The following is a 13,821-nucleotide window of genomic DNA, read 5'->3' as shown; positions in this document are numbered from 1 at the left end:
TTCTCCTCTGCAGATCTTTCTTCTCCTAAGGTTTATCTGGGCATCGGTGTTTCTGTTCCATGGTAGGCATGCTATTGGGGAAAAAAACAAAAATCATGGGATTCACTCACACACAGTCTGAAACCACTTGTCCCAAGTGGGGTCGAAGTGAGCCGGAGCCTAACCTGGCAACACAGAGCGTAAGGCTGGAGGGGACACACCCAGGAAGGGATGCCAGTCTGTAACAAGGCACCCCACGTGGGACTCGAACCCCAGATCTGCCGAAGAGCAGGACCCAGCCAAACCCCCTGCACCACCGCACCACCACACCCCCTTGTCGGGGGATTCAATCAAAATCAAAATTGCACACTTCAGGATTGAATGTAATAAATGACAAGTTTATTGTTGCACAAAATGTACAAAATAACAAGCAAATGGACACTCTTCTTGGTTTCGTTTGTCAATATGAAGTTAGAAATTCAAAAGCCTATGACTACGGCAAGTCCAAAGGTCCAAGCCAAAACGAATGGGAGAGACAACACATACCCAATCCAGATTCACTGAACAATAAAAGTGAATAAAAACACTATTTACACATCAGAACTTTTACAACATGCCATCTATATATTTATACAGCATATGCATGTACACATATACCTGTATTGAAAATATATAAGATCAAATTAAGTTAGACTTTCTAAGGGCTATGGACATCCACAGTACAGCAATGCTTCTATCTCCTTTGACTTCATTATTTGTTTGTTTTTAAAATTCCCATTTATTTAATTTCTTTTTTGTTTGCCTCATACTAAAAGAAGGATTCTCTAGTGGATCATGAGCACACAACTTTTGTAGCCAATCCAGCATTCGTTCATGCCTGGGAAAGGGGGTGGGGTCTCTGGCGGACCACGATTCACCTGGGTCCCACTCCAAGTCTACATCTTCGGACTGGATGATGGCTAAGCTACTTCTCCTCGTAGTGTTGCTTTTCAAATACAGTTGATTTTAAATGCGTCAATGAGTTGTGAATGAATGGACTTAATGATTTGTAATTTTTAAAAAAATTGTGATATAATGACTGAACACTGTGCTGTGACAAGTGGGTCTTGCATTGCTGGAAATGGATTCTAGCAGGTCGCATAGTTGCTAATTCAATTTGCAAACAAAATGTAGCTGGGTTCAAGGTTGCTGTCGTACTTTTGAGAAGGGTGTTTTGCATGAATTGTTTCCACATACATGCCAAGAGCCATGACAGTAACAGAGTGTGAGCTACACAACACACGTCCGCTCAGCATGTCTGCAGACAAACTTAATGAGATGTAATAGCTTTGTTTGCAGTTGTCAGTTATGTAATACGTTCATTTAATGGTAATGCACTCCAGTCAGGATTGATGTTTTGGTGAAATGATTGGTGACTGGTATGGATGTCCAACTTTTAGCAAAAGCCTCACCCTGCTCAGGGAATCTCAAGTTGATATGTTTCCCCTCAAATACAGTAGCACCAGTTTGAACATATAAGGTGCAGGGTGATATGTGGATGCCATTGACATATTTAAGTTTTAGGTCAAGTTTGTTTCTTGGTGAAGGCGAACAAGATAGCATTACAGCAGTAAACATGTTTAGCACATCAGAATGGGGGATAAACCCAAACATTCAGTGGTATTCAATTTTTACACAGCATTGTTTCGCTAGTTTAGAGTGTGCTTTGAAACTGCAGAGTATAGGAGTCCACTGGATCAGTTGTGATACTCTAGTCTCCTGAATACTTTTCTCTTGTTGGCTCTGTTTTGTAAAATATCCCATCTGGTACAGTGGACTATCTACTTAGCTTCAATGTCAAAACTCAGTTGAAAAGGAAGAAGCATTGTGTGAGTTTGTCATTTGTGCCAAGTCAGCGAAATATAAAACCTTGGTGGCTAGAAGATCTACCATGAGTTGGATAGGATTATGGGTAATATGAGGCAATGATGTAAAATCAAATGGAGTCAAAATCCAAGTATACATAGAGTTTACTGTACACTTAATTTCCAGCCTTTTCCTCTACAGTGAAACCAGAGTGCTGGCATTGTCCTATTAATGACTGAAAAAATACTCTTCAAGCTTTCATTGGAATATGGACCTTTTTCTTTCCCTTTTTAGCCTTAAAATTTTATATATTTTCTCTTCTTTTGTCCTATTAATTTCATACATTGTATTTTTATGCGTTCACTTTTTTAGTTTAATATATATCTCTATTTTCTCCTCTTCTTTTTTTTTTACAAAATGAGAGACATGAAGATGAGCAATTGACAATAATATATATATATATTTTTTCATTTTCTTCCTTCCAAGTTATTGACAGTGAAATGATTTTGCATTTCGTTCATGTAAACTATCAAGTTTGGGTCCCCCAAGACTTCCTACCACCCTTGTTTTGTTTCTTTTACAGTCTCTTCTTTCAACTTCTCTCTCCCCTCATCCCCACTTCACTCTTCTCTCATTGGAGCATAGCTCGAATTTGTTTGGAGGTGCTGTCGTCATTTAGATGCCGCGTCGTGTACCTGCAGAAAGGGGTAAGCACTTACAACTCAAGCCAGCTGAACAAGATGTCATATGGAGATGTTGCTTTTTGTGGGCAACTCTCTGCTTCCATTCATTCTCTCCACCTTCTTCTGCTTCCTCCTCCATCATAACCAGCACCATCACCATCTCAATGCTTTCACTTTGAACCAAACTCCCACAGACACTCACCTCAGTGCGTTCAGCAGCCCCTCCACACTGTTGGAGTCCTGCTCTTTTAGCACCTTGATGCAGCCTTTCATCTGCAGGCAACAAAGAGAAGATGCAGAGAGCTGAAGAGGAAAGGTCATTCTCCTATAGATGTGCAAACCCCCCCCCCCCCCCCCCCCCCGCCCTTGCCTGACATGCACACATACACCCACGCACAAACTTTGCTCTTTCACCCCCATCCCAGACTGAAAAGACAGTAGACTAACTCTTTTTACATCCTAAATTGTTCAGGTTTCATGACGTTGCTTCTTCACTCCATTATGTGCAAACATGGATATACCACAGTCAATCAGAGACCCCACATCCAAAAGCCTTTGAATTAGATTTTTAGGCCTAGCGCGTGGTCAGTTAGTCAACTATGCAGTCATCAGATTAGTACAAAGTGTTTCCGCGTATTGCTCTGGGACAGTATAGTTGGTGGTGGAGGTATGGAAGTGCTGGTTTACTCATTGCCTTTAACCTTCTTTCATTTGGAAGAGTGGAAGTGCAGAGGCACACACATTTTCATTACAGCTGGACAGGTGTGTGGTTCTTACGTCAATCTTGGAGGTCTTGGCAAAAGCACCTACAGGGTGGACGTGATCGTAGAGGATGATGACACCAACCATAACCCGCATGCAAAAGAGCATGGTGTCCGTGTTCGTGAAGCGGCATCGGTACTCCCTGCAACCGGACAGATATCCAGATAGAAAGAGAGATAAAGGCGTCAGTGGAGGTAAATTCACGATGACCTGGATGTCCATTGTGGTAATAATTTGAGCAGGATATGAAAAATGAAAATACTTTTTTCCTGGATGGTAGCATGAACAGTGTAAAAGGCATCTGTGGAGGTAGTGAGAACTTGTTTGTTGATTTATTAAACCGGGCATGTGTTTCTGAGCTTGACTGAAAGTAAAAATAGGTGTGTAAGGTCAGCATGGGGCACTCACGGGGTCTCCAGCATGACTCGGCACACGCAGGCCATGGTGCTCAGGCAGTCTGTCGTGTCCTCGATTGGCAACGTTTTGTTCTGAAACAAGTCAATTTCAGATATCACGACCAGGGGGAGACAAAACGCATTTTACTTTATATCTTTCGACAGGCAAATTAAGTCTTATCCACTAACACCCACTGTAGCCACTTAACGCAAATTCCACGTAACACCACCTTGCGTAATGCTTGAAGCTTTGGTGAATGGCTGAGAAGCTGTTGGAAGTTGTTTGCTTCGTTGCAGGGACTTGTTGGTTTCAGAGAAAGCATGCAGGGATGCCTTTGGTTCATGCAGACGTTCTTACAGTTTTTGTCTTTGTCACTTGGATCATGGTATAAATTTACACTAATAAGCATTTACAGTGCAATTTGAGAGCAACTCCATTTTACCTTGCTGAGTCACATTCACAGGGGAACATTATGTTCTCAGATTACCATAGCAGCCAATAGAAGATTATGATGCAGTGGCCATCATCACAATGTGTCACAGCCCCCGTTGATGTCCTCACAGGGGCCTGACACACGCTGAGGTGGTGATTGCTATGCTTTTTGATTTCTTAATGGTGCCACAAAGGGTAGCACGCACCAGCTGACGCACAACATTCTCTCCAACACCAGGTTAAGAATGTTAAGTATTCTGGTTGTCATCTATGCCTCCTCTTGGTTTCCATGGTGGAAACTGGGCTCTTTTTGGCTGCCATGGTGACGGCTAGCCTCCCTGCGAGGTTTCCGCATCGTGAGGGGGCTGAATGTAGGGCAGCGCATTCTGACGAGGACTTGCCTCAGACACAAACTTGGTAGTGGCGTTGCTGAGGGTCTTCAGCATGGGTGTGGCCTCTGCGTAGAACAGAGACATCCGATTGGCCATCTCGTTGTTCACCTCATTCTCGGCATCCAGCTGTGACGAAGTGGGTAACAAAACGTGCGTTCAGGAAAGCAGCAGGAGTGTCACTGGGGCTCCCCTTAAGCTACATTTTGTGCCATCTATATACATAGCCAGAATAACTGGTAGTGTTTTAGATCGTAGTTCACGTTGCGCTCGTCCTGTTTTGGGTCTGGTCTACCTAATTTAATCTACAGTGAGGTCACAGCACGCTCCTACCTGCTGATTGTTTAACCGGTTCCTGCTGATGGTCCTCCTGTAATAGCTGAAGTCATTCTGAATGGCTGGGTTGGTCATCTGCGGAGAGGGAATGAGATTGCCTTAGGCAAGAGAACAGAGCACAGTCCAGAGGGTGGGTGAGCACCCCAGCAAGCACAGGGCCCCTAGCATGTCATAATATCAGAGTTTTTAGAATAGCAGTTGAAATAGTTCCTCAAAAAAAAAAACTATGGCTGACCCTAGGAGGTGACTTATAAGTGACGTCACTCTCTAGATAAACTTGCATCTGTTACTCTTATCTGTGAATTGGTAACTGATTAAAAGCCATTCAGGCCTCGGATCCTGTCCCACCATTCACCAGCACATGTGTTCCGGATGGAATTAGATCGTGGGAGGGAACAGATGGAGGCAGGTTGGATCGGTCTGATGAGCCGAGGCGAACGGATTCCCTAGTGGCCTGATCTGATCTGGCCTTGAATGCGAGAAAGGGGACATTCAGGATAGCCTGTTTAAATGGCTTTCAATAAAGTGGTCTACGCTGCTGCCATACAGCAATCCCCTTATACCGTTGTTCTCTCACACTCTGGATTCGCATTAGCATACATCCATTCAGCTGCTTTCTTACAGCATCTTATTGTGTCTTACTTTCTTACCTGAGTAAGCCTGGATGAGTATGAGCTATAATGTATTTGCAAGAATTCACATGGATTTTTCTTAAAAAATAGCCAGTATATGAGCGCAGAGTTTACAGATGTCGGAGTGAAGCATATCCATATTCCTTGTGTAAACCTAAGAAACATAACAGGAAACTCAAACAAAAATATTGAACCTTTGTTCTGTCTCATTGGGCGGATGATAAAATATGTGTCGGGCTGAACTGCAGAACGTGGCAACGTCAGGGTAGCTTCTTTCGAAGCCTCTCTGGGACTCACCTTGAGCTCGTCGAAGCTGAGTGTGAAGTGCAGTATCTCGGCAAACTGCTTAGCTAGCGCCTGCTCTCGTTCCAGGTGCTGCATGGGGGCGTAGGGTGGGCTCGTCAACGCCTCCAGCAGGCTGCGCAGTGCATTCTCTACAATACACACACAAGCAATGAAAAATATATTTTACTACCTAGACTATCTCCTCATAATCCTCCACAAGCTGCCAAGGCTACGAGAATATGATTTTTTTAATAAATATCGGATGGGCCACCCGGGTCACATAATCGGATCAAAAACCGACACATGGATATTAAAACACGAGATGAAACCAGGACCGTTCCAACTCCTCAAGTTCTGCACTAAGATGCTAGTATACCACTGATTCTGTTACATCCTTTATGTAATGTACACCAGTACCTGATTCCGCATTTAATGCATCATGATCCTACTGGGATTTCATTCCTGCACAACTCATGGTTACATAACTGAGTGCTGAGCGAGTGGGGACTTGAATCGTTTGTTACCGAGGAGAAATGCCTCTCTGCTGGTGTTCGAACATGGGGGATGGAGGGGAATCTGCTTGAGAGGAGGTGCCCAACGCTGTACAGCATTCACCACCATGATGCCCGAGGCAGGCACAGCTGGCAGCGCAGCGGGAAATGACCTTACTGTTTTCACATCTGTCCATCTGTATTAAAAGAGTTTGCAGCATTCTCAGTCCTCAAAGGGCTGAGTGATTCCGGCATTTCTCCCCCAAACGTGATAATTATTGCCCCTTAATTCAGGTCTACCGGCCTGTGATTTTGTGCGAAACCAATCGCATTCAAATCCGTACTGATTGAGGAGCCCGTGTGACACACTGCTTCGGACATAATGAGGAACGCTTCACGGTCGTTCCTCATTATGTCCGAAGCAGTGTGTCACACGGGCTCCTCAGTCACTACTTGCTGAGTAAGCAAAAGGGTCGCCAAGGTTGTCCCTCACACTGCTGACTGTCATCTTTTCCGTTACACACTTCAGTGCCACGTTGGTCCACAGTTAGTTGTGTAGCCTGCATCCTCTCGTATTGCTGCTGAACTGTCCTGAATAAATTTGGGTTAAGTACCTTGTCCAAAGGTATAAATCCCATGGCATTTGACCCTACAACCTCAGAGATCCCTGTTTAAGCTCTGTTTACTGCCCTCTGCTCCAGTGATGAAGGTCTAGGATTCAACTGCTGAAGCTGGATGTGATGATATTAATATGGGTTATATCTCAAGGGAATCCATCCCTAACCCTCATAAAATATGCAAGATCGATTTTCTAAATAAAGTATTTATGTATTTATTTGGTTAAAAGGCATCTCAGAGACCTGGATCTTTGCTGTGAGTGTGCAGGGGCTTTGCTTTCTGTGAGTGAGCAAGTTTTGTTTCGGGCGGGCACACGCGTCAACGGAAACGGGGGGCTCCAGTGAGTCACTGCTGCAGTTTCTAGCCACTTTTGAGATTCCTGTATGAATGTGGAGAGCGAGAAACCAGAGCAGCACGAGGACAATGACATTGACAGCTCCTTCCCCTTAAAAAGAAGAAAGACATATTTCGGAGTTATCCCATTGCTCCCCACCCTAGGAAAAAAACGCAATCCCACGGTTGTCGCCATGGCAATATTATGACTAGTTCACAGGAATCGGAGATGAGGTTTAAAACGGCCACCTGCAGAATTTGCGCACCAACTGAAGGACACGGTTTACTTCTGGAACAGGTGGGCCTTTGACTGTGGTGTTGCTTGTATTTTAGCCTACTTTCGGTTCGTGCTTTCTGCTATGTTGCCGCGTCGCCGGAATGAAACTCCACGTACCGAGCCTGAGGGAGAACTCGTAGAAGCGTTTCAGCTTGGCCACCAGGGGGCAGACTGCGTTCCAGGCTTTCTCCTGCAGTTGTAGGTCGCTTGGGTTCTGAATGGCCTAGAAACGGAGACGCACACTTGAGGCGCAAAGGGCACAATGAGTTCAGTACTAAAGTGATACAGTGCAGGATTTGCTGCTTTTTACAAGACCATCCTTGCGTTCTCTCTGATCTCGGTTACTGGGCCTGATTCAGACCCGAAGGACCCTAATCATTTACTAGGAAAAATAAAGGAGAAGACACCGAAACCAAAATTCTTTCATTTTTAGCTGACAACGATTTACTCGTTCGTACAGCAGGGTTACATTTACCCTGTCATTTCAGGGTAAGTACAGTATCTTGGTCGAAGGTGTTGCAGTGGGAGCAGGGATTCGAACGTGGATCCTTCAAGTGCAAGTTGGCAATTGTTACCACTGTGGTGCCTTCTAGCTCTCCCCCTTTTTGGGCTGTGAAGCAGGCCATGTTCTCACCTCTCGTATCTCCTGGCCTGCTCCATTGTAGGACTGCAGTTCTGCCAGAATCCCATGAGCCTCCTCAAGCACAGCGCTCACCTGGTTCCACACAGCTGTTTCCGCCTCCGTGGGCTGGGCGTCTGTTTGGAGAAGAGAGAGATTAGGGTTCAAGGGATTGGGGAGGGAGGGGGTGTGATTGCAAGAGGTGAGGAGCAGGCAGTGCAGGTGATCGTTTCCTCCCAGAAGCCACCCTGTCAGTCACATCACACGTGGGTTCCAGGAAAGACCCGTGTTAGCAGTTTCTGCTCGTCCCGGGGTGTCAGAAAGGGGGCCAGTACAGTACAAACACGGTACACCGGGTTGGTCCTGCCACAGTGTCAACGACATGCAGATTTATCCCGTGTGTCCCCAGAAGTGCAATTTATGCAGCTAACTCAACTCATTTAATTTGTGTATGTGGGCCGTAGCATTTAGTGCTCAGTTAGCGTTTTGCCTACTGGGTGCACTTGCTGTCGCAGTCTTTCTGCACAGCGCTCTGGACCCACATTAAGTCCGAGAGCCGCTGGTGATTTACGTCCGAAGTGCTTTTCCTGTTTTTACGGAAGGAATGAGCTGAGGATAACCGATCCTGGACGGCTGGCTATATGTGGAGCAGCGGCTGAAGCCTCAGTGGTAGGTTGATGGACGCTGGGTGCATTTCTCACCCTCGGGGTTATAAAACTTCCCTGAAAGGTATTCCGAGGAGGATGTGTGGGCGGTTAATAATTGTCAGCAGCGGTAGATATGTAGTTCCCTCAAAGTGGAGATATATTACTAGTCTATGAATACTCCAATACAATCCGTTAAAATTATTAAAAGGCTCGGCGTGAATACATGCTGAAAATGGGTGCTGAAGATGGCTTTTCATGAATAGGCCGCTCGATGCGTCGTTTCCCTAAGATGCTAATGGATTCCTTTGCAGAGCACATTCGGTACACTGGCTCCTCAACTTATGAACGCATTTGGCACCGAAAGTCAGTTCACAACTCAATTGCTTTGTCAAAGATGGTCACTTTCACCACTAAATCGTAATTAGTAAGAACTCTGTAATACAGACATCCCCCCATTTACTTACAGATTAGGTCATATAAAAGCCTCAGGTGCAGCTATAATAAATAAAAATAGCGTATACCGTTTCCATCTATCTACTGTTGGTAGCTGCAGGGTCGTGCTGCTCTAAGGCTTATCTCGTAAACATCGGTTGTGAGGCAACCTGCACAGCCAAAGGCAGGGACTCTAACCACTATGCCACCTACTGCCCCTATTCATTCATTACGTAAACATGTAGAACATCTGTAATATTGTTATTGATTGACATCCAGATTCCAAACGTAAACGCTATGGAAATGAGCTGAATTATGGCAGTCCCGTACTTCCGCTTGAGTACCCTTACTTGCCAAATAATGACTGGTTGCGGAAGTTCTCATCATATTTGCTCCACAACAGAAAGAAATTTTAGAATGTATAACGTTGAAGAAAAGACACTGAAAAATAATAATATGGTTCAAACACTCCATATGTAACTCAGATGTCTGTAACCTGAGGAGCCAGTGTACATTAATGTGGACCTCAAGGATAATCAGGACATATGACTGGTGTTAGAGACCAAAACCCAGAAGATGATGCGACTAGTTCCCAAGAGGAGGTTCATCTCCAGGGGGAAAATTTTGCTTCATGTGAAAAAGAGTAGAATTATGTAACTGTCTAAGTGTGACAGGCAGAGGATTCTCTAGAGGGACGGCTCATGCCTGGATTTCTTTACCTTGCTTCATGCCTTTAGGAGTAAGTAATACCATAGCTCTGGTAGCCCATAACCAGGCTGCTGTCTGCAGAAAACACCAGCTCACTATTCCTCTCGCTCTTTCTCTCTCTCTCCTTCTGTTGTTTTGAACAGGTTGGCTCATCTGTCCTGATATTGTGAAGCTGAGGTCCGCGTGTGTGCGTGTGTGCGTGTGTGCCTGTGTGAGAGAGAGAGAGACTGGCGATTGTGGGCAATTCTCTCAATGTTTCATGCTCATATAAAATTTTCTAGTAATTACTGTATAGGGGTATGGTATGCTTCCCACTTTTAGACAAATAACTGATTGCTTGCACCATAGTGGATGTGATTTTGCATCATGTTTTACCGTGACTGTACACTGTTTCAATTTTAGAAGTCTTGCACATGGAATCAGCCTTAGGTGGGCAGAATAGTGATGATCTGCTTCTTCTGTGGTCTATAGTCTAAAAGAGGAACACCCTTACTTTATGTGGCTCGAGCGCCACAGGGATCCTATGTAAATAAGTGGTGTGAGAGCGAGTCAATCATACGTGGAGCAGATCTGGCAAATAGGGCACTTCGATTTCGCCACTGAAGGCTGAGGTGGCCAAAGCACGCCTCATTCCGTTCATTCATGCTAGGAAGCCCCACGGCAGATTAACCTCGTTTTCACAAACGAGTTCACTCATTTCAGCCTTGGAGATGGTGGCTGGGGCAACGCGCTTGGGTTGGCAGGGGTGCCAAGACCTGGCCTTGGAAAGTCAATGCAGATCCATTTCGTTCCACCTGTCTGTTTTTGACAGCATCCGTTATTTTTGGTTTGTCCCAATTTTCTCCCCAGATATAGTTGTCTCTAGTCTATATCACGCTCGATTGTCGACAGTAACAGACGGCAGTTGGCGTGTGCCCTTCTGATTCACACCCCTGCCTGTCTCGCCTTCTTGTTCACACTGCGTGTTACAGGTTGCCATGCTGCACAGCTCACGATCAGCTTCCTGCAGGTTCCCCACTGGTCTGCCAGGGCAGCCGATACAGCAGTTAGCCAACTGTACGCCTTCCAGAACAGGTCTGGACATCCCTGCCATGAAGGAGCTTGTCAAAAGGTGGGCAACTGCAGACCTCCAAGGCTGCAGGGTATGCTGGTTTTCTTTCTCTTTCATTACTTTCACTGCTTTCATTACAGTTTGTTCCACTCATGTCACGTTATGTGTCTTAATTAAATCATTCACTAATGGAAAGAAAGCCCTGCAGGTCTGTAGCCTTTATGGACTGTGGTCACCCACCCCTGAGCTGTTCTTAACCAACGAGAAGAGAAGGTCATTGTTAAATAGTAGACACTGGAGGAGGAGCACACAGGAGGAGAGAAAGGTTAGTTAAGGGTTAAAGGCAACCTGCTGTAGTCTGAGATCAAAACGTTATTTGGAAAACAGAGGTGTCTACATTCTTGCTAAATGGAAGCTTCCCTTGACATGGACATGGTAAAAGAGAAAGACAACAAACAGGTGGCAGGTTTGGAAAGAGTAGAAGCCGTGCAATGGAAATTATTATAACTACTGTTATAACTCCCATCGACACTATTGACACATAGGACAGGATATTTTCATAAGTCAGAAGGAAGAATGTGGGGTGAAAAGATGATACTTGAACCTTTTCATCAGTGCCCTACATTTGGGGTTTGTATGGTAAAGTAAGGTACACATTTCAGTGTATAGTGTAGTATTTTCTTTCCAAGATTCGGGCTGTCGGACTGAGTCAATGGCATAATGACAGAAACCATTTTGATGGCTTCCAAATAATGCTTCATATAATTGTTAAAAATTTCCTTTTTATGATTGTTTCTCTGAGTGTTGCCCTGTTTTGAATAATTTTCCTTTCAGTTTGCAATGGTGTTGAAGAGGGTCGATTTTCACTCTCTGGGTATAATGGCAAATGGATGCGTGTGAGAAGTCAGCCCCTGGTGCACAGAGGAAAACTCAAGTAATCAAACTGGGGTGGGAGGGATGAGCAAGGTAAAAACAAAAAGAATGCAAAAATAAGAAGCCAATGGTCTCACGTTCAAAGTCAAGGAAAACTATTGTGCCATGCTCAAGGTCGGTGCAAGCCAGCACTTTCAGGAGATTCCCCATGAGTCCCCTGGAACAGAGAGAGGGAGAAGTATGTGGGTGACGGGGGGGCGAATGTGTGTGTGCGGGGCCAAGGAACGAGTTCGGGGGTGGTTCTAGCGTACATGGGAAGGCGTGGGGGCAGGGCGTACGGTCGGGGCAAGGCTTGTTCTCGGCATCTGCCATCATGCCGATGTGGACACAGAGACACCCTCCCGTCTTGCTTTGTCTCGCTTATTCTCGCACCGCGTCAAGACAGGGAGAGCGGACGCGGTCCTAGAACGCTGGATTAAAAATGGCAGCCTGATGGAAATGGGAGGAGCTACTGGGCCAGCAGCAAAATAGGGAGGAGCTTGGAACGAGTTCTTTACAAACTGCTCTCTGCACATTGAAATGGGGAAAAAGGTGGAATGATCCGGCGTGAGATAGGAGAGCGTCTGCCGAAACACCCCCAACGTACACCTACCCATGCCACCCCCCATACACCCAGTCTCTGGCTCACGCAGACACACACAGTATTGTGCACTTACTTTCAAAGTCCAGGAAAAAATGTGGACAGTTCTCTAAATCCTTGCCAAGGACCTTAATCAGATTCCCCATGACCGGCAAACCTGAGCAGGGGAGACAACAACAGACACATACAGTACGGAGGAGCAAGGAACCTCCCTTTCCCCCACCACCCACCCACCCCACCGTTCTCTTCACCTGGGTTTTGTACCTTTACCATCATGGGGACATTTTACACCGTGTTAGATAAGTTATCCCAAAGCTGATTTTAAAATGAAAGTGGACAGTAGCAGAGAGTTTGGAATCTTCTTCTTCTTCTTCTTCTTCTTCTTCTTCTTCAGTACCTTGATTTATTTCTGTTTGAAGACACGTGTGTGCGCTATTTTGCTTGACATTCTGATGTTGTTCATGATTCCAGAGTTTCCTGTATGCTAACTGTGATGTAATGTCGCTCACTGAGCCTCTCTCTCCTGTTGTGACCGCTGTCAGGCAGCCATCCTGGGTCTCTAAGCAGCATTTGATGGGTCTTCATTCCTGCGGGTCCAGTATGTCCTCACTCCTGGATCTGGTGATCTGCTGCTGGTCTTCTTTAGCTCTCCAATAACCTCTCAATTAGCTGAAGAGTGTGTTGTTCAGTGGTGGTCATTGAGCCTGTCTAATTTTGCTGTGGCACTGGCATCATCTTTCAAGAGCAAGGCAAGACTTTGGCCAATTCCTTTGTCTGTGGACTGTAGCCCTGAGCTCTGTGAGTCAATCACATCACTTGCTGTAAGATCGTGTGGGTTGCGGCTGTTGACGACACAGATGCAAGCCCCGACTGGGCTGAATCGGTAAATCTGGTGCCGCGACCTGGATACTCAAGCTGATGCCTATGGTTTTATTCAGGTTTCTTTGGGAATTTAGTGGCGAAGAGTGAAACAGATTTCAGCCCACTACAGAAATGACATCATCCTCTGGAGTCAAGGCTAGAATTTTAGATGTTCCTTCAGCATGGAACTCCAAGATCATAGTTTGTCGAGTTATTAAAATGCGTCATCGTCGATTTTAGTATGATCAACCTGACACATTAGTGTGTCTTCTGTTTGTTCTTAGAGTTCAGCAATAACTGAGATGACATTTTGCATTAGTCATGCTTAAGCAGTGAATGAATATGTTTATTAGTACCGAATCCCACATGCACTGGTAAGTTCCTAAAGTTGACCCCACCACTTCAGAACACCTGTCTTGTCTAGCTTCTCCAGGCCTGAGGTTTTGATGGATGTCTCTTGTCAGAGTGGTCAGTCTGAGCATGGCGGCCTTCCAAAGTTGATGTTCAACCACTGTGCTAGGAAATCCAACAT

General features: G+C 45.4%; 1 protein-coding gene across 4 annotated transcripts in view; it reads right to left on the bottom strand.

Annotated features, from left to right (window-relative positions):
* Window positions 1–456: 456 nt before the first annotated feature.
* The window catches only part of fam49al (family with sequence similarity 49 member A, like), a 30,069-nt gene continuing 16,704 nt past the window's right edge, over window positions 457–13,821 (bottom strand). The window contains exons 1-11 of one of the 4 annotated variants that reach the window (XM_018759917.2): window positions 12,505–12,556; window positions 11,926–12,005; window positions 8,093–8,214; window positions 7,576–7,681; window positions 5,752–5,888; window positions 4,820–4,897; window positions 4,499–4,615; window positions 3,678–3,757; window positions 3,285–3,411; window positions 2,710–2,780; window positions 457–2,519 (exon numbers count right to left, since the gene is read on the bottom strand). In XM_018759917.2, coding sequence (XP_018615433.1) covers window positions 2,456–2,519; window positions 2,710–2,780; window positions 3,285–3,411; window positions 3,678–3,757; window positions 4,499–4,615; window positions 4,820–4,897; window positions 5,752–5,888; window positions 7,576–7,681; window positions 8,093–8,214; window positions 11,926–11,998 — 975 coding nt within the window. In that variant the 5' untranslated portion in view covers window positions 11,999–12,005; window positions 12,505–12,556 and the 3' untranslated portion in view covers window positions 457–2,455. The other 3 variants (XM_018759918.2, XM_029248321.1, XM_018759914.2) reach the window with 3 other exon arrangements.

This window comes from Scleropages formosus, chromosome 23 (genome assembly GCF_900964775.1).
Source record: "Scleropages formosus chromosome 23, fSclFor1.1, whole genome shotgun sequence".
NCBI classification, from domain to species: domain Eukaryota; kingdom Metazoa; phylum Chordata; class Actinopteri; order Osteoglossiformes; family Osteoglossidae; genus Scleropages; species Scleropages formosus.
This window is presented reverse-complemented; position numbering and strand designations above follow the sequence as displayed.